At 38.5% G+C, this 27,217-nt stretch overlaps 1 protein-coding gene and 1 non-coding gene across 3 annotated transcripts in view; one reads left to right on the top strand and one right to left on the bottom strand.

The window, feature by feature from the left end:
• Positions 1-27,217, top strand: part of CNOT10 (CCR4-NOT transcription complex subunit 10) — a 69,007-nt gene that overhangs the window by 25,529 nt on the left and 16,261 nt on the right. For both annotated transcript variants that reach the window (XM_024116525.3, XM_007125246.4), the window contains exons 6-13: positions 1,883-1,969; positions 2,525-2,608; positions 4,049-4,166; positions 7,300-7,449; positions 9,212-9,414; positions 14,932-15,053; positions 16,818-16,994; positions 17,949-18,029. In XM_024116525.3, coding sequence (XP_023972293.1) covers positions 1,883-1,969; positions 2,525-2,608; positions 4,049-4,166; positions 7,300-7,449; positions 9,212-9,414; positions 14,932-15,053; positions 16,818-16,994; positions 17,949-18,029 — 1,022 coding nt within the window. The remainder of the gene's footprint in view (positions 1-1,882; positions 1,970-2,524; positions 2,609-4,048; positions 4,167-7,299; positions 7,450-9,211; positions 9,415-14,931; positions 15,054-16,817; positions 16,995-17,948; positions 18,030-27,217) is intronic.
• Positions 20,024-20,096, bottom strand: TRNAG-CCC (transfer RNA glycine (anticodon CCC)). The gene has a single exon. It is a non-coding gene; the product is annotated as a tRNA-Gly (tRNA).

Here is a 27,217-nt window from a genome sequence, read left to right as displayed (position 1 = left end):
TTTGCTTGTGCTTCTGGCCACCAAGGGATGATCCTTCTTTCTTCCTCTTCCTGCTTCTTTGTTGAAAAAGGAGTGTTTGTAGAAAACAGATTATCAATACATTTCTTTCTGGCTGTATAAGTTCTTGAGGTTTAAAAATAAACATTTAGCGTTACTTTTTACAAGTGTGTATATCTGAGAGTTCAGTTAAATAATCTTAGCATTATTCCCAAACACTGTTGTGTAGTAAAATATTTCGTTTTTATATTCAGTACTTTTAATAGTTGATGAAATATAACTCATTTCAGCAGATGCTGTGTGCTCTATGAGGTGGTACTAAGGTGACAAAAATGAAAACACTGCAGTTGTTGTTTTTCAAGGAACTCACGTCTGTGGGAAGAGAAAGATGGAGCAAAATCTGTTCGTGACAAGGAGGAAGGAGGTTAGGGAACGTTTCAGAGCAGTTTGGATGTTTGATTTGAGCCTTGAAAGATGTAACAGTTCAACACGTCAGAAGAGGAAAGATGGTGCAGGATGACCATCCTGGCAGAGTAGAGAGTACAGAAGGAGTGAGAGTGGTGTGTGGGAGGGATTTCTGGTAGTCTGACCTGGGGAGTACCTGAGGGATGTGATGGAGATCATTGGGGTGAGATTGGCAGCTCAAATATGGGTCAGATCGTGAAGGACTTTGAATGCTTTGCTAGGTATTTAGGGTATGATGTTGTTGGCAGTGTTGATACCAGAGAAAGTTTTGTTTTGTTTTGTTTTTTAATTTATTTACTTATTCGGCTGCACCGGGTCTTAGTTGCGGCACGCATGATCTTCGTTGCTGCGTGCGAATTCCTAGTTGTAGCATGTGGGATATAGTTCCCTGACCAGGGATCGAACCCAGGCACCCTGCATTGGGAGCGTGGAGTCTTAGCCACTGGACCAGCAGGGAAGTCACCAGAGAAAGGTTTTAAAGAGGGAATGACATGATCTATTGTGGGTTGTAGAAAGACAATCTGAGTTCTGACCAAGTAATATCCAGGCTTTTTTTTTTTTTTAATAAATTTATTTATTTATTTTTGGCTGCATGGGGTCTTCGTTGCTGCGCTTGGGCTTTCTCCAGTTGCGGCGAGCGGGGGCTACTCTTCGTTGCTCGTGCTCGGGCTTCTCGCTGAGGTGGCTTCTTTTGTTGCGGAGCACGGGCTCTAGAGCGTGTGGGCTTCAGTAGTTGTGGCACACAGACTCTAGAGCACAGGCTCAGCAGTTGTGGCACACGGGCTTAGTTGCTCCACCGCATGTGGGATCTTCCCAGACCAGGGATCGAACCTGTGTCCCCTGCATTGGCAGGCAGATTCTTAACCACTGTGCCACCAGGGAAGTCCAATATCCAGGCTTTTTAAACCTAGCCCATCACTATACTAAACTATGAGCTTCTTATAAGTAGAGTTTCTTGTCACCCAGTCCAAACTTTTTTTTTTTAATTTTTATTGGAGTATAGTTGCTTTACAATGTTGTGTTAGTTTCTGCTGTACCGTAAAGTGAATCAGTTATACGTGTACATATATCTGCTCTTTTTTAGATTTCCTTCCCATTTAGGTCACCACAGAGCACTGAGTAGCGTTCCCTGTGCTAAACAGTAGGTTCTCATTAGTTATCTATTATATATATAGTGGTGTATATATGTCAATCCCAGTCTCCCAATTCGTCCCACCCCCGTTCCCTGCTTGGTAACCATAAGTTTGTTCTCTACATCTGTGACCCACTCCAAACAATTAAACCTGAATCTCTGGGACCTGGGATTCAGAATTTTGAAAATGTTCTCTAGGTGATTCAGATTAGCTCACTTGGAAATCAGTGATTTCAATTATGGTCAAAAATATTTAGTTTTGGTTAACTTTGTTTCACCACCTTACAGACTGGTAATAACAGCAACAAAGATGGGTCTAATCATAAAGCTGAAAGTGGAGCTCTGATAGAAGCTGCGAAGTCAAAGATACATCAGGTAGCATAAATTTTAAGAGAAGTTATATATGACTTGTATTTACTAATAGTTATGAATGATGAAGAATGTGATAGATCATTGAGAGCAGTAAATAACTCAAGGCATGTATGTTTATTTGGCTTTGAAGTATTAACAGTTTAGAAGCACATTTATCCTTCTAAATATATTTTGCTCAAGATGATAATGCAATGTCATTTCTTTTACTTCTGTATAGAAAATTGAGAGAAATGGCCTTGGAATGTATTGGATGATAAAAGTCAGTTTGTAGAATTTTAAAATTCATTGTTAGTTAGCCATATGCAGTTAAGAATTAATAGGATATCTGCTTGGAACTTAGTTATAAATTTCATCCTGCCATGTTTTAGTTTTTAAAAGTATATTCCAAGAGTACAATAAAAATAGATTATTTAAGATAATTTTAAACTCGCTTTTGCAAGTAACTGGTATAGCTGTTGTGAACAGATTGGGTTTAATTTTCTTAACTAGAAAGTAAAATTGCTTCAGCATCTGTAAATCCACTACAGTTCCTACATACTAGCATTTTTCCTTTGACAGTATAAAGTAAGAGCGTATATCCAAATGAAGTCCCTGAAGGCATGCAAAAGGGAAATCAAGTCTGTCATGAACACAGCTGGGAATGTAAGTTTCTTCTTGAGTTTTCTCTTTTTTTTTCAATTAGCAGCTTTTATGTCCTAAATTTTCTTATTTGGACAATAGGTATTATCAGTTTTAAATAATTTATCACAGTCTATTATAGTGCCAGCTGTAAACCTTTATACTGAGTTGTGAAGTAGTGATCATACTGTGTCTATAATTTAGCATCGTACTTTTCTCACTTAAAATTATAACAAGCATTTCCCTTTGGTATATAGCCTTCAAAACCACCATTTTGAATAGCTGTCCAGAATTCTTTGAGTGGTTTATCACAATTCACTTAAACATTTACTGTTATTAGACACTTTAGGATTTTTTTAGATTATACTCAAAACATTTATTAAAGATAAACAGTTTGGTTGTAGCCCAAACCTGCCCCTTCCAAATGATCTTTGGCTTGACAATACCTTCAGTTTGATTAGTGCCAGAGTACTTGAGTTATAATTACTCCTTCATCTCCACTAATAAGTAATTTTTTTAAAGACAGTAGAGGGAAGAGACAGATACGTTTAGGAAAACTGTTAATTAAAAGTGTGAAATCATAAAGAGATACGGTTTATAGAAGGAATAGTTCAGGAAAATTGACTCTAGAAATCTCAGGCAGGATCCAGATTGGCCACTGGGTCAGTTTTACTCAAGTGATTTTTGAGAACAGTTGTAGCCTAGACCTGAAGGGTAGACTTGAGGCTAAGAGGGAAAGGCTTAAGTATACGTAGCCAGCCAGCCGTTATCAAACCATTTTTGGGAGAAAAGACATGATTCCCTTCCTTAAAGGATGCCATAGTCAGAGGGGAGAGACAAACAGGAAAATAAATAATTGTTAGTCATACCCAAATCAGGGAAAACTTCAGGAGGAAGTTTTAGGAGAAGCAAAAGGTGGTCTGTGATCTAAAGCATGATTTTTGTAACAGCAAGATTAGCCCTTGAAAATAAGGAATTCTGTTAGGGAATTTTTCCATTCATAAAATGACACTTTTTTCCCCCACTTGGAAAAGTTTTGATTATTTGTACTTCTTTGGGTTCTAATGGAGGTGTATTTATATCCTAAAAAATAAGGGAGATCACCAGTCTCTGTAATAACCATTAAAATGAAGGACTTAGTTTCTGCTGTTAAATTGGCTTTTAATTAATAGTGTAATAGATGAAGGCGGTCAGTGGATATTTTGCAGACTGTATTCTTACTCATATATGTTGTATGTATTTTTTTAGGTAGATCTTTAATAATTCAGTTTGTAAAGTGCTCTCTGCCAGGTTTCATTGTTTTAGATTGTGAGAGCGATGGAAAGCTCAGAGACCATAGTTTTTGTGACCATGGCTTAAGTGACTCATGTATGCTCTTGACCACATGCCAGTGCAGCAGTCTGATTTTGATTTCACATTAGGCATCTGAGTACAAACTGTAAGAAACTTATGTTTTCTTTACAGTCTGCACCCTCCCTGTTTCTTAAAAGCAATTTTGAGTACTTAAGAGGCAATTATCGAAAAGCTGTGAAGCTGTTGAATAGTTCAAACATTGCTGAGCATCCAGGATTCATGAAAACAGGTAAAAGAAAATTGTGAAGTTTTGGTATTTTCTTCCTGACTCTTATGCCTTGTTCCGTGTTTTTTTCCCTAGACTGCTCTTCAGAGTGATTTTTGCTAATTTTTTAAATGAAAATGTTTTATTATTGCTGCTTCAGAAAATTCCTGGTATTTTATTTTATTACTCATTTCCATTTTAAAAGAAGCCTCCCTTCTTATTTAACTTTTCTTTCACTTCATATGCTCTTTCTATCATTTTGGTTTTAATATCAGCTTAGAAATTATGTCCAGGGTATAAGGTCCTTGGTCTTTTGCTTTGTGAAATGAGTCCTTTTAAGGAAATGAGATCATAATGTTTTTACTTTTCCCTTGTCTCCCATAAAAGCAGTGAATAATATGATAGTAAAATGAAAGGTAGAATTTGCAGCTGTCATTTAAGTTCATATCATTGCTGTTTTATGGGGAGGAAGGAAAATCAGTTTATTCAAGAAATGAGGTTAAACTATTTCTTTTTTTAAGATTTTTTTTTAATGTGGACCATTTAAAAAATCTCTATTGGGACTTACCTGGTGGCGCAGTGGTTAAGAATCCGCCTGCCAATGCAGGGGACACGGGTTCAAGCCTTAGTCCGGGAAGATCCCACATGCCGCAGAGCAGCTAAGCCCGTGCGCCACAAATATTGAGCCTGCGCTCTAGAGCCTGCGTGCCACAACTGCTGAGCCCGCATGCCACAACTACTGAAGTCTGCGTGCCCTAGAGCCTGTGCTCTGCAACAAGAGAAGCCACCGCAATGAGAAGCCCGCGCACCGCAATGAAGAGTACCCCTCGCTTGCCGCAACTAGAGAAAGCCCGCACATAGCAACGAAGACCCAACACAGCCAAAAATAAATAAATAAATTAATTAATTTTTTTTAAAAAAGAAATCTAATTAAAGTCTCTATTGAGTTTGTTAGAATATTGCTTCTGTTTTATGTTTCGGTTTTTGGCCACGAGGCATGTGGGATCTTAGCTCCCCAACCAGGGATCGAACCCACACCCCCTGCATTAGAAGGCAAAGTCTTTAACCACTGGACCACCAGGGAAGTCCCCAAGGTTAAACTATTGAAAATATTTTGTACCAAGTTCAGAATGCAAAGGATGAATATAGTGTTTGTTTTGTTTGAGATTCTGTTCAGACCAATGCACAGAACACACATGCAAACATACTCAAACCTTCCTGCATTTACCCCTTCAGTTCAGTGGAGTCATAGAGGATGGAGAAAGGCAGTTTTTTCCATTATAATTCTCTTGGGTACTCCATTTGTTCTGAGTACCCATTTCTGATTCTGTTAAATTTTTATTTTTCATGTTTTTATTGTCATAGTTTCCCCTCAGAGACCTTCTAACACCCAAACTGGAACAGTCTCTCAGACTAAAAAGGTAATACACATTGCAGAAGTTTTACTTAGAATTGTCTTGACACAGATTTCAGAATTTCAGATATTGTCAGTCTTTAAAATGGAGCAGGACATTATCAACAGTTATGATAATCTAATAGGATAGATTTTATATATAGTTATATATTTTAATGTATTGATATTTTTCATAATTTTAATTTTAAAATCTTTAATTTGCTTCCCACACATAAAATTCAGTGTTTGCTGCTGATAAAATAGGCTTATTAGAGAAGATTTGGGAATAGAATTTCTCCTAAATTGTTCATAATGCCACTCACCAGAAGCAACCTCCTTTAAAACATATTAGTGTATTTCTTACTCTTTTTTCCTCAGCCTAGTTTTTTTTTCTTTCTTAAATATTCTCATTGTTTAATTTTAAAATATAGCAGAGGCCAACCTTTAGTTTTTAGCATTGAATGAATATTCTGATTATTAATTTTATCAATCTAGTTGGGTGTTTTATATCATTGAGGAAAAGACAGACTATTAGTAAATTGTTTTGGAATGTTTGGGAAACCATTTAGAAAAAGAAACAATTTAGAAAAACCTGGATTGCTTTCATTACACCAAAATAAAATCATAAAAACAGGGCTTCCCTGGTGGCGCAGTGGTTGCGCGTCCGCCTGCCGATGCAGGGGAACCGGGTTCGCGCCCCGGTCTGGGAGGATCCCACGTGCCGCGGAGCGGCTGGGCCCGTGAGCCATGGCCGCTGAGCCTGCGCGTCCGGAGCCTGTGCTCCGCAACGGGAGAGGCCACAGCAGAGGGAGGCCCGCATACCACAAAAAAAAAAAAAAAAAAAAAAAAAAAATCATAAAAACAGCAAAAGAAAACTTGGATGAATATTTTATTTTTGTGGTGGGGAAGCCTCGATTAAACATTATCCAAAATCTAAGAACCATACAGTTTAGAAAAGATTACTAAATTTGACCACATAAAAATGTAAAACTTTTTATGATTGAAAACATAAGCATACACACACACTCTGAACCAAGTCACAAGACAGATGACAAACTGGCAGTGGAGGGAAGTAATTGAAACAGATGTGACAGAAGGTTTCTATAACATAAACACTAGCAGGTAACCAATAGGAAAAACATCTGTAACCAAATTTTTTAAATGGGTAAAGAGCAGGAAGAGGCAAGTGTACAGGATAAGAAATACAAATGCCCAACACACATGGGAAGATAGATGCTCAGCCATAGTCATATTTAAAGGAGTGTGAACGGAAAGAAGAGTGGAGACTTAGAGTTGAACAAACCAAAGCAGGATTTTACATGTCCTGTTTACATATACTTGCTGTTCTTCATTTAACATATTTTGACTGTTTCTGTAGCTTGGTGCATTCCTTCCAGTTTGTACATAATATTTTGTTGTGTGGATGCAGTGCATACATATTATGTTACTAATAAATACTTCTTGTCCTTTGCATTTTTGTATCATTTGCCTATGATTATTAAAAATTAAATCAGAAGAAAAAAACTAAACAGGCTAACAAAATCAATATGCAGGATTGATTTATCACCTTTAATAAGAGATTTTAAGAGAAAAGGAGTTTACAAAATTTTCAGATGTTTCCTAAATTTCAAATGCCTTGTAAACTGTTCTGTAAGGGCTGAGGAGAATTGCATATATAATTAACTCTTGCTCGCCAAGCCTGATTCTTGTATGATGTGTATCAACAATAAAATTTGTGGATAAACTTATGTATGTTTTTCTCAGGTGAATGCTTGAGGTGCATGTTCTGGAATAATCTTGGTTGTATCCATTTTGCCATGAGTAAGCACAATTTGGGAATTTTCTACTTTAAAAAGGCTCTGCAGGAGAACGACAACGTCTGTGCACAGCTCAGTGCAGGTAGCACTGATCCAGGTAAGCCCATTAAAGGGGGACAGTTTATATTTTACTACTTGAGGAAGATATGATTTTAAAGAGCAAGCATCTGGTTAAAATGCATGCCATGTGTTCTTACATACATTTAACACTGATCCTGCCCAAAAATTTGACTCTGGGGATTTTTAGTAGATGTTGCTCCTTTGGGTAATAATTAAAGAAGTTTAAGCTACATTCACTTTTTCATGGATTTGAAAGTCAGTGATCCCATATGGTAATGTTATAAAGCAAAATATTTTGCTGAGATTTCTTGACTGTGACAAACTAGTTTTATACTAGCTTCCTTTCAGGGTTTCAAATGTGATACTGTTGATAGCACCTGACAATCTTTAAGCAAATTCCTGGAGTTTATTCCTTTTATATTCATAGGATGTGGATCCTTGATCTGAAATGCTTAAAATCAGGCAATTATTTAGCTTTTTAAAATATTTTTTAAAATTTTTAATTTTTTTAAAAATATTTATTATTTTTTAAAATATTTATGTATTTATTTATTTGGCTGCACCTGGTCTTAGTTGCAGCACACGGGATCTTTGCTGCCTCGTGTGGGCTCTCAGTTGCAGCATGCAGGAACTAGTTTCCTGCCTAGGGATCGAACCCAGACCCCCTGCATTGGGAGCTCAGAGTCTTAACCACTGGACCACCAGGGAAGTCCAGCTTTTTAAAATATTTTAAAAACTATTTAATTGATGGAAAATGTATCCCAAAAATCACAGTCTCGTTTTTCTTTTTTTTTTTTTTTTTTTTGTGGCCACACCACTCGGCTTGTGGGATCTTAGTTCCCCAACCAGGGATCAAACCTGGGCCCCAACAGTGAAAGTGCCAGGTCCTAACCACTGGACTGCCAGGGAATTCCCTAGTCTCATTTTATTATGGCCTGCAAAAGTTAGAATAAGTGAGTGTGACTTCCCTGGTGACGCAGTGGTTAAGAATCTGCCTGCCAATGCAGGGGACACAGGTTCGATCCCTGGTCCGGGAATATCCCACATGCGGTGGAGCAACTAAGCCCGTGCACCGCAACTACTGAGCCTGCACTCTAGAGCCCGCGAGCCACAACTGCTGAGCCCACGAGCCATAACAACTGAGTCCGCGCACCTAGAGCCTGTGCTCAACAAGAGAAGCCACCGCAGTGAGAAACCCGCACACCGCAACGAAGAGTAGCCCCTGCTCACCACTACTAGGGAAAGCCCGTGTGCAGCAACCAAGACCCAACGCAGCCAAAAATAAATAATTAATTTTTAAAAAAAAGAATAAGTGAGTGAACAATAGTCATTGTAGGTATAGTACATTAATTTTTTATTTCCATGGTAAAGTTCCCTAACACCCTAAGATTAACTGAATGCTTCTGGTTAAGAAAACACATAATGATAACATGGCTAACTGAACTCAAAGTGAAAAAGAGTGGAATCTTCTTGCAGGCTCTAAAAGTGTGGAAAGGTAGTGTAAGGTTCAGTGGAGTGAGAGTGGGTCTTTGCCTTCCTGGAACATTGTTGCCTGAGGAGCTGGTAATGAGAAGACACATCTCTGACCCCACAAGCACAGACAACTGAGATGCCTCTGGAGGATATTTGTGGGGTTGGGGATGGAGATCATCATTGTGGTGAGAGCTGTTTACAACTTCAAATTGGGGATTGGGGTCATTGGTGTCAAAAAGGCAGTAGTTGAGTACTTAGTGGAATAAATGTTTTCAGTGGAGCTGTTATTTTAAATCTGATGATTCTCATCTGCTTTTTATCATCAGGCAAAAAATTTTCAGGAAGACCCATGTGTACATTACTAACCAACAAGAGGTATGAGTTGCTGTATAACTGTGGGATTCAGCTACTTCACATTGGAAGGCCTCTTGCTGCATTTGAGTGTCTGATTGAAGCTGTTCAGGTTTACCATGCAAACCCCCGCCTCTGGCTGCGGCTGGCTGAGTGCTGCATTGCTGCCAATAAGGGGGTGAGTCTCTGTCTTTCTGAACCCACACCCCACCCCCACTTGTTGCATAGAGAGCAATAAATACTTGGTAACATAAAGACCTCCTCCCCTTTTTAACTCTCAGGGAATTTGTAAAGATAGTCTTCTGTTCTTTATCAGTTGGACAAAATTTAGTTTCATGAAGTCATGTGTTCACTTTCTGACTCTTGGTGAGCACAGCAACATGTGTCAGCAGTCACGTTGAAAAGTTGAAGCCATTAAGAAGGTCATATCTGTTGAAACAGTGGTCTGTGAGCTCCTGGGGCAGGGGCCACACCATCAGCTGGCGTGAGAGTGGTGTGTGCGCCTGGTGATTAAAGGAGGGCTGCTGATAACAGTGAGTGTGGAAAGAACGGCATTATGCTGTGCTTCCTCCAGTGCCTGCAGGGTTTACTTTTGATTCAGTAAATGTTAGTGGATTACCAAGCTGTTTCTCTCTGACACGTGTTCATCCACAGTGGCCGTGAGAAATAGGCCAGTTTACACTAGTGTCCATGCCTAGATTATCTCCAAATGGCAGTTGGTGAAAGCCTTTTGAATCTCAAGTGGGGAGGGGTCAGTGGGAGGTAGGGGAAAGACAGGTTGTATCAGAATCACCAGATGTCTGTACCACCCCATTTCCTAGCCACCCCCTACCCCCCCGCCGTTGCCGGGCTCAGGCTCATCAGGTCTGTGGAGGTGGGGGGTATGGCATCCTGAGGTTCTGCCTGGCATGCTTGCCATAGGTGATAACACTTCCTGAAAAGCAACTACAGGAAATAAAGGGATTAAAGAGGTGTGTTTGCCTGGCAGTTTTCACACTTGATACTTAAAGTAGTTTATGATTTGAGTATGCCATTGGGGGAAGAGATGAATGTTGTCTTTGAGGCTTTAATGGTTTAATTCATTGTCCCTTTTAAGGGACAGCGTTCTTATTAGATGATTCTTAAATTAGCTGATAAACAACTCTAGGCAGAATTTATACTTTTTTAAAACAAAAGAATCTGTAGAAATTGCTTATTCTTTTTAATGTGATGAATTTAATCAGTGTTGGAGGCCTTAGTAAGTTTTAACATTTTCTTTTAAAATTACTTATTTTTAGAAATAGTACTTTTAGGATTGTCTTTCTTCTATGGATTTCATTCTGACGGTTTTTTCCTCCCATTTTTTCTAGAAAGTTCTAAATTTGTAACTTTTAAACGATGGTAAAGATGACTTGGTTGCCATAGCTTGGTGGATACCAGAACACTCACAGTCTGTGCTACTAATAGGGAATTTGCTAGAAATAAATATCTGTTAATCTTTATGCTTCTCCTCTTTCTAAAACCTGAGGTGGGGAACTCTCTGGCTGTCCAGTGCTTTCACTACCAAGGGCCCAGTTTCAGTCCCTAGATGGGAAACTGAGATCCTGCAAGCTGCGCACAGCACGGCCAAAAGAAAAAAAAAAAAAAGGACTGAGAAAAATAAAGTAAAATAAAACCTGAGGTGACCGAAAAGACAGTAAAAACAACCCCAAAATACACTTGAGGAAAATCCCAACAGGAGAAATTATGAACTCCAAATAAAATTTCGTAACATTTATTTACTCAGTACAAAAGGGATGCTGAACAGAGCAGTTTGTACCTTCCAAAATAAATTCATTTTTTAATAAACAGAACCAATTTAATTATTAAATTGGTGATGCCAAAGAGGTCATTTTGTCCTCATTATCTGATGCATGTTGTTTCAGACCTCTTCTGGCAGATGCAAGGTTTATGTTTACCTGGGCAGTGTATGATATATAAGAAAAGATTTGCTAGATAAAAAACATAGACTCAGGGACTTCCCTGGTGGCGCAGTGGTTAAGAATCCTCCTACCAATGCAGGGGACCACGGGTTCAATCCCTGGTCTGGGAAGATCCCACATGCCGCGGAGCAATTAAGCCCGTGTGCCACAACTACTGAGCCTGTGCTCTCGAGCCCGCGAGCCACAGCTACTGAGCCCACACACCACAGCTACTGAAGCCCACGTGCCTAGGGCCCGTGCTCCACAACAAGAGAAGCCACCACAATGAGAAGCTCGCATACCGCAATGAAGAGTAACCCCCGCTCGCCGCAACTAGAGAAAGCCTGCACACAGCAACAAAGACCCAACGCAAGGCTACTTAGGACTTCCCTGGTGGTCCAGTGGTTAAGAATCCACCTACCAATGCAGGGGACACAGGTCAGTTCCTGGTCAGGGAACTAAGATCTCACGTGCAGGGCAACTAAGCCCATGTGCCGCAACTACTGAACCCAAGCGCCGCAACAGAAATCCCACGTGCCACAGCTAAGACCCGATGCAGCCAAATTCATTCATTCATTCATTCATTAAAAATGGTAGAATTTCCTTCTTTCTAAAAAAAAAAAGAGAGAAGCCTACTTTAAAAATCACCATGAACCCTTTACTTTTCTGAAACTGTGCCATTTATTTTTCTGAGTTCTGCAACTCGTATTTCTTGAGTGCACTTCCTACTGCCAAGACACTATAAAATTGCAAATACTTTAATTACATATCATTATTTTACATTAAGACTGTTCTGGGGGCTTCCCTGGTGGTGCAGTGGTTAAGAATCTGCCCGCCAATACACGGGACACGGGTTCAAGCCCTGGCCCTGGAAGATCCCACATGCCGCGGAGCAGCTAAGCCCATGTGCCACAACTGCTGAGCCTGAGCTCTAGAGCCCGCAAGCCACAACTACTGAGCCCACGTGCCACAACTACTGAAGCCTGCACGCCTAGAGCCCGTGCTCTACAACAAGGGAAGCCACGACAATGAGAAGCCCGCGCGCCGCAACAAAGACCCAACGCAACAATAAAAAATAAATAAATAAAGACTGTTCTGGCACACTTTTTTGGCTACTGATCTATTGTGGAAACTATGGTATATTATTGTGGATTTTTAGTTCCATCCAGATCTAGCCATCTGATCAGCTTCTACAGCCTTAAGGATCAGGGAAGAGAGTATGGAGAAACCATCACAAATTTATCACCCCACCAGGAAAAAAGGTCAGAAGAGAAGGCCTTCCAATCATGGTTCAGAATATCCACGCTTTCTTATTTTTCACTAATCTTCCTTAGCTGCCTCTTCAAGACAAAATAGTTCCAGTCAGTTTTATTGTATTTTTTTGTGTTATGTGATACTTTCTTTCTAAAATGAATCTAGGGGGTTCCCTGGTGGCGCAGTGGTTGAGAGTCCGCCTGCTGATGCAGGGGACATGGGTTCGTGCCCCAGTCCGGGAGGATCCCACATGCCGCGGAGCGGCTGGGCCCGTGAGCCATGGCCGCTGAGCCTGCGCGTCCGGAGCCTGTGCTCCGCAACGGGAGAGGCCACAGCAGTGAGAGGCCCGCGTACCGCAAAAAAAAAAAAAAAAAAAAAACATGAATACCTAGCTGACACAGTAGGTGTCAGTATTTATGTAGCGTTGGTGGGATAGGGAGCTGGAGAAAGAGATTGAGTGATGAAGAGTTTAGGTGGGTAAAACTCAGAGATCCTGGGGATAGCTTTGCTCCCTTAACCTCACATGAACCCAGGGGCAGGGCTTATTTCACTCAGGGACAGTGGATACATCGTGGATTTTTAAAATGTATAAACAAAACCTTGTGACGGCCTGAGCCTCAGACCTCCGGGATGGGATGCTCTCTACACACATCCTGAACATTAAGAGAGACAGCCCACGTGCCACAACTACTGAAGCCTGCACGCCTAGAGCCCGTGCTCTACAACAAGGGAAGCCACGACAATGAGAAGCCCGCGCGCCGCAACAAAGACCCAACGCAACAATAAAAAATAAATAAATAAAGACTGTTCTGGCACACTTTTTTGGCTACTGATCTATTGTGGAAACTATGGTATATTATTGTGGATTTTTAGTTCCATCCAGATCTAGCCATCTGATCAGCTTCTACAGCCTTAAGGATCAGGGAAGAGAGTATGGACAAACCATCACAAATTTATCACCCCACCAGGAAAAAAGGTCAGAAGAGAAGGCCTTCCAATCATGGTTCAGAATATCCACGCTTTCTTATTTTTCACTAATCTTCCTTAGCTGCCTCTTCAAGACAAAATAGTTCCAGTCAGTTTTATTGTATTTTTTTGTGTTATGTGATACTTTCTTTCTAAAATGAATCTAGGGGGTTCCCTGGTGGCGCAGTGGTTGAGAGTCCGCCTGCTGATGCAGGGGACATGGGTTCGTGCCCCAGTCCGGGAGGATCCCACATGCCGCGGAGCGGCTGGGCCCGTGAGCCATGGCCGCTGAGCCTGCGCGTCCGGAGCCTGTGCTCCGCAACGGGAGAGGCCACAGCAGTGAGAGGCCCGCATACCGCAAAAAAATAAATAAATAAAATAAAAAATAAAATGAATCTACAAGTGAATCCTTGTTTTGTTAAAAGTCATACATATATGGAAGTACAACTATAAGAAAGTTCGGTTACGGAGCAAGAAGTAATAAATGGTACAGAAACATTTGTGTTTAGAGATGGACTTTTTGTAGGGCAGATTTTATCTCTGCAAGTTCCTATGAATTGGCTCCAGTTTGTTCCTGTGTATGAGAATCTGCAGGACTTTACAAAATGCAGGTAAATCGGAGACTTAGAGTGAAGGGGGAAGATAAAGGAAATTGGCATCACCAAGCTCCTGTAGTGAGATGATGTATTGTAGTGAAATTTAAAAAAAAAAAAAAACAAACTATATGTGTAAGTTGCTTTTACTATTTTCAGTTTAATGTTTACAGGGCTTTAGAATTTTAATTTCCTAGAAGGTAAGAATTGTACGCACGTAAATTTTGACATATATAGCTTGTTAGTGTGTATATGTTGTTGACACTTCAATTAATACTTTCAATTAAGAAGGAAAAGATCTGTTTTAGGAAGTGTAGCTGCTTCCCTTCTCTTGTTCACTGTGTTTTTGTGGCTTTTATTTTCCTTACTCTGACATCGACGTGCCCATCACATGCAGCATGGTGCCTGGGGCACAGAATGGTCCAAATAAATCATTCTAGATAAATGCTTGAGTCATTCTTTTTTTTTCTTTAATACATTTTTTAATATATATTCTTTTCCATTATGGTTTATCATAGGATACTGAATGTAGTTCTCTGTACTGTGCTATATAGTAGGACCTCGTTAGTTGAGTCATTCTTTTTATTTTGGACGCACCTTGTGGCATGTGGGATCTTATTTCCCTGACCAGGGATCGAACCCACACCCACTGCAGTGGAAGCACAGAGTCCCACTTGAGTCATTCTTGAATTGCTTTTTTTCCTCAGAGTTACCTCAGACCTTATATTAATAAAGTGTAGTGTATATTGCAGACTTTCAGACTCATGTACTCTTCTCTTCACTACCAGACATTTCCTGTATCACCCAAAACTCCACATTGATCTTAAGAATCTTAAGGATCTTAAGAATTTTCTTAGAGTAATTGTAAAAGGTACTGGATTATTTTTCATACCGCATCTTACAATTCCATTAAATTAATTGGAAATTATTTGTATTTTGTAGACTTCTGAACAAGAAACTAAAGGTCTTCCAAGTAAAAAAGGAATTGTACAGTCTATTGTTGGTCAAGGCTATCATCGTAAAATAGTTCTGGCATCACAGTCCATACAAAATACTGTATATAAGTAAGTATTTTGCTAAGAGAAAGTGTATAATAATATTTCATAGTAATGTTATGTATGAAAAATATGCTTAGGAATTACTTCATAGGAGGAGCCACTTTGTAATTAGATTTTATTGCTACTTCAAGAAATAGACTCCTATACATAGGTATGTGGTGAATGTTATTTGACATGATTTTGGTTTATTACATCCATGGGTGCTGAAATTGTTGATGCCCTAAGAAACCCTGGTCTATTCAGTGCCATTATTCAGAATGTCCAGAAGAGGGCATCTTGATGTTTCCTTTTTATATAGTTTATCACTGATACTTTTGATTTAGTTATTTTTATTTTCTCATAGTCCCTAAAGCTAATTCTTAGTATCAGGAGAAAAAAGTACTAACACATATATAAACAAAAGTATTATAAAGCTGTCACATGTAGAACTACTTTTCAATTGAACAACTTTTAAATATGAATATCTTTATCTTTTACAAAGATTCCAATTTGGAGTTGCTCTTATTTCTAGAGCAGTAGGATTTGTAAGAAACTTGCCCCTTTTTTTCTTTTCCCAAAAATAAAATTGTTCACTACCATTTAAAAGTTTTCCCAAAGTTTTAAAAAAGTATCTGGCACACAATATTTTGCTCTTAATTTATTTCAACAATAATGCAGATTTCTTTCAAAAGACAAGTTAAAGCATCACTTTCCTACAGTTTCAAAACTCTTACCACTTTTCACTTTTTTCCCCCTAATAAAGCTGACTTAGTTTGATATATAAAACCAGTAGGAAGTTATATAAAATCTCAACAAAGTTATAAGACAAATAATGCTGCTTTTTCAAAATGTGTAAATAAGGTATTTCCAAAAGCAAACATCAACCAAAACAAGGCTCCAATGTGAAAAATCTACTTTCTTCCCTTTCTAGTTCTGACTGTACCTGTCCTGGCCTTCACTACAATTTTCCTTGTCTATAACTCCTTTGTTAGTTTAACATTGACGTTGCAGATATCCTTCAGGTTGTCTCCTAGCCTTGGTCCCATTCCTATAGACACAATGTGGTGTCTAATGTATATACTTGCAATCTATTATTTATACTTTTTATATCTTATACACAGACATACCTCCTTTTACTGCACTTTGCTATATTGAGCTTTGTAGATATTGCTTTTTTTTTTTTTTTACAAACTGAAGGTTTGTGGCAACCCTGCATAGAGCAAGTCTGTTGGTGCCATTTTTCCAACAACAACTGCTCACTTTGTGTCTCTGTGTCACATTCTGGTAATTTTTGGAATATTTCAAACATTTTCGTAATTATTTGTTATAGTGATCTGTGATCAGTGGTCATCGATGGTGCTATTGCAAAAAGATTATGACTTGCTGAAGGCTCATGATGGGTTAGCATTTTTTTTAACAATTAAGTATTTTTTAAGGTATGTACATTGTTTTTTTACGCATAATGTTATTGCAAACTTAATAGACCACAGGGTAGTGTAAGCATAACTTATATATCCACTGGGAAACCAGAAAATTCATGTGACTTATTTTATTGCAATCTTTGCTTTATTGTGGTGGTCTGGAACAGAACCTGTGATATCTCCAAGGTATGCCCCGTATAATATTTAGGATTTGGGTTCTTTAGCATTCTCTTATAACTGCTTATATTAAAATTTCTACCTCTTAGATGGCAAAGTTTTTATTTACAGTTATATTGGTTTTATTCCTGATAATAGAAAAGTTTTATTTATTGTTTTCGTTATCTTAGCTAACTTGGTTTTGTTCTTTCAGTGATGGACAGTCTTCAGCCATTCCTGTAGCCAGTATGGAGTTTGCAGCCATTTGTCTCAGAAACGCCTTGTTGCTGTTACCTGAAGAACAGCAAGATCCAAAGCAGGAAAATGGGTCTAAAAATAGTAATCAATTAGGTGGCAACACAGAGAGCAGCGAAAGCAGTGACACTTGCAGGTATTCTGACCCCTTTGACCTCCCTTGGTGAAATCTTTAGGACTTCATTAGTCAGCCTCTGTCTTGTAGTTGAATTCTTGAAATCTGCAGCCTGAATTTCCAAAGTTCTCTGTTTTGAGTAATAAGAAAGGAAAGTATGAATGTTTAAGTATTTCTGGAAGAGAGAAATAAGGTGAAGCCTAAGTGAGGAAAGAACCTTAAACGAGGCAAGTTGAAAGTCACAGCTTTTCACTGCCAGGAGGAATCACTGCAAGAAATCCGGTTGCTGTCAGAGATGGCTTTTTTTTTTTTTTTTTTACTTTTATTAAAATAAATACTTAAATCCCTAAAACTTCTCTTTTCTTACTATCTTCTGCCTTTTCTCTTAACATACTGTAAACCACTGACCTCCAGAACATTTCTATACATTTCTAGTTTCCTACTATCAATTAAATATTATGCCAATCTATAGAAATTGGGAGAGTTTGTCTAGTAATAAAACAAACACCATTATATGTAGAGAGTTCTTTTTACACATGGCACCTTTAAACTCAAGTCTTCCATCTCAGAGCATTTTTTCTTGATTATAGTAGAAAAACATGTTTATTATAAAAAATTTGAAACAAAATTGTGGAATGTTTTTTCCTCCATCAAGGGGTTATGCTTTACTATACTTAGTAAAAGACAGAAGAATGAGAAATGTGTGAAAATACTGGAGTGGTTTCCTTTGTATAGTAGAGATATTTTTTCTGTTAGAGACTTTTTAAAGTGGTATCATATACTGGGAAAAAGAAACTCATATGCAGTGTAGCTTTAACATGTTAGTGATACCGATTTACTAAGCATTTTTCAGTGTTTTGGATCTTTTACACTTTTTTCATAAAAAGTTGCATGGGAGTGGGTATAGGGAAACAAAATTTTACATTTAATTGTTTATTCATGCGCTTCATAATTAGCAGTCTATCTTTATTTTAGCAGTAAAAGCCACGATGGAGATAAATGCATTCCAGCTCCACCTTCTTCCCCATTGAGAAAACAGGAATTAGAAAACTTAAAGTGAGTATCTAAACAAAATTAGCATTGTATCTATTAAGTAAGCACATTGTTTATCTCCTTTATTTTGTTAATGTTATGAATTATGTTGATTAAACGTCCAATATTAAACCAACCTTTCAATCTTGTGACTAAACCATACTAGTCAGGATTTATTACCTTTTTTATAAATTGTTGGATTGGATCTGTTAATATTTTGTGAGGAATATTTGCTTCTGTGTTCACAAGGAAGGGTGGTCCATGCTTTTCTTTCTTAAGGTGTCTTGGTTAGGTTTTAGTTTCAGAGTTATGCTGAACATATGAGTGAGTTGGGAAGTGCTTCTTCCTCTGTTTTCTGAAAGAGTTTATATAAGATAGGTATTGCTCCTTCCTCAAACGTTTGATAGAATTCACCAGTGAAACCATCTGGCCTAGGTTTTCTTTGCGGGAAAGTTTCGATAATTAATTCAAGTTCTTCAATCGATGAGGGCTCTTCATATTTTCTATTTCATCTATGTTCGTTTGGTTAAGTTATATTTTTGTCTGTGTAGATTATAAGCCCCATTATTTTTGCTTTGAACAGTCATATATATGTTAAAAGGAACAGAGTAGTCCTTTATGTTTAGCCACATGAGTACCATTTCCTGATGATTCTAGTTTTTATATAAGATAGCAAGCATTTCCCTTCAGTCTGAAGATCTCTTCTGCATTTCTAATAGTACAGGTCTTTGTTTTCCTAAGGTTTTGTGGTTGTTTGTTTGTTTTTTCTTTTTTAAATCTAGAATTGTCTTTATTTCATCTTCATTCTTGGAGGATGTTTTCACTGAATACAGTATTTTAGGTTTTGTTTTTGTTTTCTTTTCAGTCAGCTCTTTCAGGATGTCACTGCATTATCCTCTGGCCTCCACTGTCTGATGACAGCCATTGTATTGTAGGTGCCATTTTTCTGTCAACATAGATTGTCTTTGTTTTTCAACACTTAGACAATGATGAGTCTAAGTGTGATTTTCTTTGTTTTTAATCTTCCTTGGGGTTATCTGACTTTCTTAAGTCTATAAATTTATCTTTCAACAAATTTGGGATATTTTGACCATGGTTTTTTCATATTTTGGAAGTAGGATTGATTAATGGTTCAGCATTACTTTTAAGAATGATTTCAATAATAGGTCTGCAAATTAAAATGGAAAGAAAACCATCATTGCTTATTTTTTCACCTATTAAGTTGCAAAAAGTGACAAGAGCATAGTTAAGACATTTATATATTGCAGGTAGCATTGCAGGTAGTTTATTCACGTTTTTTCCAACAAACATTCTTGTGCTAGTCGCAGGGGATTCAGAGGTAAAAGAAAAAGCACTGCCCTCAAAAGCAGATGTCAAACACTTAGGAGAAAATTATATTACTTAGTAGATTAGCTACTAGGTGGTGAGATTTGGGGCATCTTTTCTTCTTATGGTAATTTGATCACCCTGATAAGTGGAAAATGACCTCACTTTAAAATTTTGCATTTCTTTCAGTCCATTCAAGGTGCTTAGTCTGATGCCAAGGTTTATTGATCACACCTATATTACTTTTTCTGTGAACCTCCTGTTTGTAGGATTTACCATTTTCGTATTGGGTTTTTCATCCTTTTTGTTTTTTTTGTTTGTTTGTTTTGTTTTGTTTTTTGTGGTATGCGGGCCTCCCTCTGCTGTGGCCTCTCCCGTTGCGGAGCACAGGCTCCGGACGCGCAGGCTCAGCGGCCATGGCTCACGGGCCCAGCCGCTCCGCGGCACGTGGGAATCCTCCCAGACCGGGGCACGAACCCGGTTCCCCTGCATCGGCAGGCAGACGCGCAACCACTGCGCCACCAGGGAAGCCCCCCTTTTTGTTTTTATAAGAGTTTTTCTATATTAAAGAAATTGGACTTTATCATTTGTCTTGTAACATTGTTTCTGGTATTTAGTTTAGTTTTGTTTTGGCTGCACTGGATCTTCATTGCAGCGCACGGGCTCAGTAGTTGCGGTATATAGGATCTTAGTTCCCTGACCAGGGATCGAACCTGGGCCCCCCGCATTGGGAGCACGGAGTCTTAACCACTTGACCACCAGGGAAGTCCCTCTGGTATTTTGTAAAGCAGAGTTTCATTTATTAAGTATCATATTTATCAATCTTCTTTACTTTTTTTTCCATTTTGTGCAATGTTTGGAAAGGCCTTCTTGCCTCCAAGATATAAAAAATAATTTAGCCATGTTTTCTAGCACTTTTACTGATACACTATCACGAGCACCAATCTAAATTTTTGCTTCATCTAGAATTTATTTTATATAAACAAATAAGGTATGGCTCTATCCATAATTGTATAATTTTTCATAGTATAGTTCATTTGATTAACGTCATTTAACTTTCCAAATAAATCTTGGAACAGAACTATAAAATGCTAAGATTTGTGTCTAAACAGTTTAAAATTATATTTTTATAAAATAACGCACATATATGTCTGTTTGCATAAAAAAAGTCTGGAGGGATCTGTGTCAGAACCTTTCTAGTAGTGGGATAACTGATTATTTTTATCTACTTACTGGATATCTGTTTCTTCCAACTTTTAAAAAATGAAGTTACTTTATTAATCTTAGTGAATCCCTTTGGAGGAAAGACTGGCCAGCAGATGTGCCCTTTTCTGGTCATGTGTTGTCAGGTCAGTGTGTTCATGGCACTGCATTGCTGTCAGCGAGCTCAGGGCTCCAGGCACCCTGTTCAACAAAACAGCAGCTTTTTATTTCTTTATTTTATTCTGTCAGATTCCTACTTTGCAGTAATAACCTTTCTTTCCTGGGTTTTATGTATGTGTATATTCCCACTGTATCCTATTGTCAGGAGGAAAGCATTAATCTTCTGATTATGTGGAGGAAAATCTAAAATCTCAAATTTAGTTAGAAATGAGGAGTTGGCCATATAAGGTTTTGAAAGCAGTGTTTTGATTTTTTAAAACTTGACAAAGGTAATTGTTTTTTTCAATAATCTTCAGTTATATTAAAATTTCTTGAATTCTCATTTCTTGTATGAGTCATAAGATAGCAAGAAAATAAAAAAATACTATGACAAATTACTGGTGAAACAATGGCAAAAACAAAACATACAAAAGAATATTGTGGGACTTCCTGGTGATGCAGTGGTTAAGAATCCACCTGCCAATGCAGGGGACGCAGGTTCAATCCCTGGTCCAGGAAGATCCCACATGCCACAGAGCAACTAAGCCCATGCACCACAACTACTGAGCCTGCATTCTAGAGCCCGCGAGCCACAACTGCTGAGCACACATGCCACAACTACTGAAGCCCACACACCCTAGAGCCTCTGCACCACAACTGCTGAGCCCGCATGCTGCAACTACTGAAGCCTGGGTGCCTAGAGCCAGTGCTCCGCAACAAGAGAAGCCACCCCAATGAGAAGCTTGCGCACAGCAACAAAGAGTAGCCCCCGCTCGCCACAACTAGAGAAAGCCTGCATACAGCAACGAAGACCCAATGCAGCCAAAGATAAATTAAAAAAATTTTTTTAATTCCATTTTATTTCACTCCACAGCAATATATTTTTTTCTTTTTTTTTTTTTTTGGCTGCGTTGGGTCTTCATTGCTGCCCACAGGCTTTCTCTAGTTGTGGCGAGCAGGGGCTACTCTTCGTTGCGGTGCGCAGGCTTCTTGTGGTAGCTTCTCTTGTTGTGGAGCACGGGCTTTAGGCATGCAGGCTTCAGTAGTTGTGGCGCGTGGGCTCAGTAGCTGTGGCTCGTGGGCTCTAGAGCACAGGCTCAGTAGTTGTGGCACACGAGCTTAGTTGCTTGCGGCATGTGGGATCTTCCCAGACCATGGCTTGAACCCGTGTCCCCTGCATTGGCAGGAGGATTCTTAACCACTGCGCCACAGGGGAAGTCCCTAAAATGGAATTTTTTTTTTTTTTTTTTTTTTTTAAAAAAACAAAAACAGTCAAATTTGGGGATTCCCTGGCTGTCCAGTGATTAGGAATATGCCCTTCCACTGCAGGGGGCACAGGTTCAATCCCTGGTCATGGAACTAACATCCCACATGGCACGGCCAAAAAAAAAAAAAAAATCAAATTCCAACCATATAACTAAAATAAACTCACTATGCTAGATTTTCATCCGAGTGGAAATGTGTAAAAACAGAGCAAGTTAAGTAAAGCTAAACTGGGTTTGGTATAAAGTGAGCTGATGCGAAGGGGTGGATTGTAAATTTCAGCCAGGACCATATTTGGGAAAATGCTTTAATTTGCCCCAAAAATGTACCATTTCTTCCCCAATATGCCTAATATTTTCTATACATTTCTCTGTTTATGGAGCCACCTGCATTTTATAGCTATCTCAGGGTTCATCTATCTTTAATAGGTTATTTTATATGGTAAAAATACAAGTAAGACAAAAGGTTCTGCAGTGTAAAGTGAATATTGGCCAATCCCAGTCCTCTGCTTCCTCTCCCTTGAGGGGCAATTGCTGACCAGTTTCCTACGTGTCCTTCCAGTGAGATTTCTCATTATCGTCCCAGTATATGTATATATATGGGAATTTTACACTACAGCTGCAGAGTTCCACACTGCTCTATACCTTACTTTTTGCATTTAACAATATGTCTTTAGAGATTGTTCTATATCAGTACAGAGCTCTGTTTCATTCTTTCTAATGGGTGCATAGAATTGCATTATATGGATATGACAGTTTATTTAACACTGATTTATATTTAGCTATTTATAATGTTTTCAGTCTCTGCTATTACAAATAACGCTGCAGTGAATATCATTGTGCACAGTTTTTAAGGGGAATCCTTAATGATGAAGGTATTTGAAATGATATTTAAGGTTAACTTAATTTTTACAAATATATTTGAATGAATACTAATCTTAGGGTTGCTTTATGTATGCATATGCAATTTAAGAAGTTTATGATTCCACACTGGTTGAACAGCTGCAGAGTTGTGTAATTTAACTTTACCTTCTGTAAGTGGCATTAAAGAGAAGGGTATGTGCAGGGTGGCATACCTCCTCCCAAAGAGTTTTGTGCCTTTCACAACTGTTTTTCCACACACCCTAGTAGGAGGATTGGTGGTTTTCAGAGAAAATAAAACTACTTCCCTATTTTTGTGGAAAGGGGCAAAGGGTCTCCATAGGGAATTCCATCATCATAAAGTGAGGTAAAGATGGGTTTGCTGATATATATTAACCTTTTTTTCTTATGGAGCAGATGGGAGAAGGGAAATGGAACAAGACAGAAGGAGCCTTAGGGTAGATTTATAAAAAGAACCGCTCTGCAGGACAGTAGTAACGGTAATGTGGAGACAAATGGTGTGGGGGAAGGAGTCGTAAAAGATTTGTGTCGTAATTTTCAAAGCTATAAAAGCTCCCAGCGCAGTTGGGTGTGTTAAAGGGCAGTTCCGTGGCAGGAGCCAGCTGTCTTCTACAGAAAGGGGTCTGAGCACAGTCGTTCTCCATTGAGATCCTGGAATTCTTAGAGATTTCATCCATTTCCGACCTGAATTCTTTTATGTGATTGGAAATGTGTGTGACTAGTGTATAGTTTAGTTTTTATGGACTATTATATTTGACCCCTCTGCTCTGTAATACCCAAGACACCAGTGCAAAACCTCATTTCCTATTTCCAGCATAACTAATATGCTGTAAATTATCATGACTGTCCTAATGGCCACTTCTTAGCATATGGTTCAGAGCTTCTTGACTATTTTCTTTTTTTTTCATTTGTATGTAAAAGAAGATGGGGCCAAAAAAAATTCATTCTAACTGAGTTACAAGTATGTTTTCAGAAGGCATAGGACACCTGAAGCAATTGTGAGATTCCGTATTAAAATAAAGGTAGCTTTCAGAAAAATATTCTCACAATTAAAACAGAAATTTGTCCTCCAAACAGGAAAATGTCTTCAGAAATCAACTAAATAGTTTAATTGTGAGGCTCAGATGAACTTAGAGATACCGATATAATGGATGAAGAAAAGCATATATATAATGACACTGTGAGAATATTGCTTCAGTTCCTGAACCACCTAAAGCTCTGCAAAGCCACTGGTTTCATTCAATTAAGAAAACACACACAGGGACTTCCCTGGTGGCGCAGTGGTTAAGAATCCGCCTGCCAATGCAGGGGACACGGGTTTGAGCCCTGGTCCAGGAAGATCCCACGTGCCGCGGAGCAACTAAGCCCGTGTGCCACAACTACTGAGCTTGCGTGCCACAACTATGGGAGCCCACGTGCCTAGAGCCTGTGCTCTGCAACAAGAGAAGCCACTGCAATGAGAAGCCCACACACTAAAACGAAGAGTAGCCCCCGTGCACCATAACTAAAGGCTGTGCACAGCAACAAAGACCCAACACAGCCAAAAATAAAATAAATAAATAAATTTTTTTTTTTAAAAAGAAAACACACACACACACACTCTGTAGCCTTGAGTTAAATAAATGCGATGACTTTAAAGTTTTTAAATAGAAGATTCTATTTCTAGGTTTTGTCTAGGAGAAATGAGAACTTGTCCATGCAAAAATTTCATAGCAGCTTTACTTGTGATAGACAAAAAGTAGAAATAGCCCAGTCATGCATCAGTGGCAGAATGGATAACTAAATTACAGGCCAGGAATTCCCTGGCAGTCCAGTGGTCAGGACTTCACGCTTCCACTGCAGGAGGCCAAGTTCGATCCCTGGTCGGGGAACTAAATCCCGCATGCCCCGCAGTGCAACCAAAATTTTTTAAAAGAGTTAAAAAATATATATATATTGCAGGCAACTCCGTGTACTGGAATGCTACTCAGCTATAAATAGGAACAAGCTACTGATGCACAAGTCAACATGATATGAAACTCAAAACATTTCGTGTTTCTCCTTTTACTCAATATAAGGTACATGCTGTATGATTTTATTTATACGACAGGCAAAACTATACAAAACTAACTTATGTTCATAGAAATCAGAACAGTGGTTGGGGAACTGACTGGAAGGAATCTTTCTCGGGTGAAAGAAATATTCTGTATCTTAATTGGGCTGGTGGCTACTTGTGTGTATTCAAAAAAAGATGTATTTTAGGTATAAAAATTATACCTAACTTAAAATTTTTAAGGTATTTTGAAATTTTTCAAAATTAATATAATTTTAAATATATTATTTGGGGAAATATAATTTAACCACTAATGACTGATAAATGGTCAGTTTCTCTTACATATATATCACTTATGGGGTGATATGACATGGAAAACTTGGTTTCTTGACAACAACAAAAAAACCCTTTCTTTGTATTTTACGTGTATTCCTTAGACCCTAAGACTGCAGTGTCCGGTACCAGAACCACTCATCACATGTGGCCCCTGAGCACATGAGATGTGGCTGGTGAAAGGTCAGATGTAGGACACACACTGGATTTCAAAACTTTAAAAAATGTAATATATGTCAGTAATTTTTTATATTGACTGTATGTTGAAATGATATATTGGATTAATTTAAATCTATTAAAATTAATTTCACCTGTTTCTGCTTCTTTTAATGTGTCTACTAGAAAATATAAAATTACACTCGTGGCTCCAATTATATTTCTGTTGGACAATGCTGCCTCTTAAGGTTTTAGAATTGTTTGAAGTGTTTGTATTTGTTGATACATGGTTTCTACAAATGTGTAATATTGTTCCTATGTCAGTTTTCTCACATGCCACAAAATTTAGCTGAATATCTCTTCTGAAAAATTTGTCTTTAAAAGGCCTAAGGTCCAAATGAATCTTAGAATGTAGAAGCATGTGTGGGATTGATATGTTGGCCAATTGCTTTGATTTAAATATTAATGTTGCCACATGCATTTGGGAGATGATTGTCATACAGTGATTGGTTATAAGGATGTACTTTTTTTTAAAATAAATTTATTTACTTATTTATTTATTTATTTTTGGCTGCATTGGGTCTTCGTTGCTACGCCCGGGCTTTCTCTAGTTGCAGCGAAGTGGGGGCTACTCTTCGTTGCCGTGCTCGGGCTCCTCATTGCAGTGGCTTCTCTTGTTGTGGAGCATGGGCTCTAGGCACGTGGGCTTCAATAGTTGTGGCACGCAGGCTCAGTAGTTGTGGCTCACGGGCTCTAGAGCGCAGGCTCAGTAGTTGTGGCGCACGGGCTTATTTGCTCCACGGCCTGTGGGATCTTCCCAGACCAGGGATCAAACCCGTGTCCCCTGCATCGGCAGGTGGATTCTTAACCACTGTGCCACCAGGGAAGTCCCAAGGATGTACTTTTAATATATATTTTTTTAAGTCAAACATTTATTGACTGTCACTCATATCTTGTATTTTTAAAACAGCTTTATTGAGATATAATTCACACATACCATACAATTCACTCATTTAAAGTATACCATCCAGTGTTTTTTAGTATAGTCACAGCATTGTGCAGTCATCAGCCCAGTCAATTTTAGAACATTTTCATCACCTCAAAATGAAACCCTGCACCCTTTAGCTGTGACCCCTTTATCCCCAGTCTACTCCCCAGCCTTAATCTACTTTCTTTCTCTATAGATTTCACTGTTTGGGACTTTCCTATGAATGGGATCATATAATACATGGGCTTTTATGACTGACTTCTTCCATTTAGGATAGTGTTTTCAAGATTTATCCAAGTTGTAGTCTATATCAGTACTTCATTCCTTTTTATTGCTGAATAATACTCCATTGTATGTATATACTACATTTTGTCTGTCCATTCATTGTTAGACATTTGGATTGTTTCCATCTTTAGGCTATTAAGAATAATGCTTAAAAAAAAAGAATAATGCTGCTATAAACATTCATGTGCAAGTTTTTGTGTAGACATGTTTTTCTTTTGCTTGGGTGCATACCTAGAAGTAGAATTGCTGGGTCCTATGGTAGCTGTTTAATCATTTGAGGAATTACCTAAAATGTAAAGTGGCTGCACCATTTTACAATCCCACCAGCAGTGTAGGAGGGTTGCAGTTTCTTCACATCCTCACCAACACTTGTTATTCATCTTTTTGAATATACGTTGGAGTGGATATGAAGTGGTATCTCACTGTGGCTTTGATTTGCATTTCCCTGAAGACTAATGATGTCAAGCATCTTTTCCTGTGCTTATTGGACATTTGTATCTCTTCCTTTAGAGAAATGTGTTTTGAGACCCAAGACCCTTATCAGATATATGACTTGCAAATATTTTCTCCCATTCTGTCGGTTGTC

The sequence above is a fragment of the Physeter macrocephalus genome, chromosome 18, assembly GCF_002837175.3.
Source record: "Physeter macrocephalus isolate SW-GA chromosome 18, ASM283717v5, whole genome shotgun sequence".
In the NCBI taxonomy this organism is placed as follows: domain Eukaryota; kingdom Metazoa; phylum Chordata; class Mammalia; order Artiodactyla; family Physeteridae; genus Physeter; species Physeter macrocephalus.
This window is presented reverse-complemented; position numbering and strand designations above follow the sequence as displayed.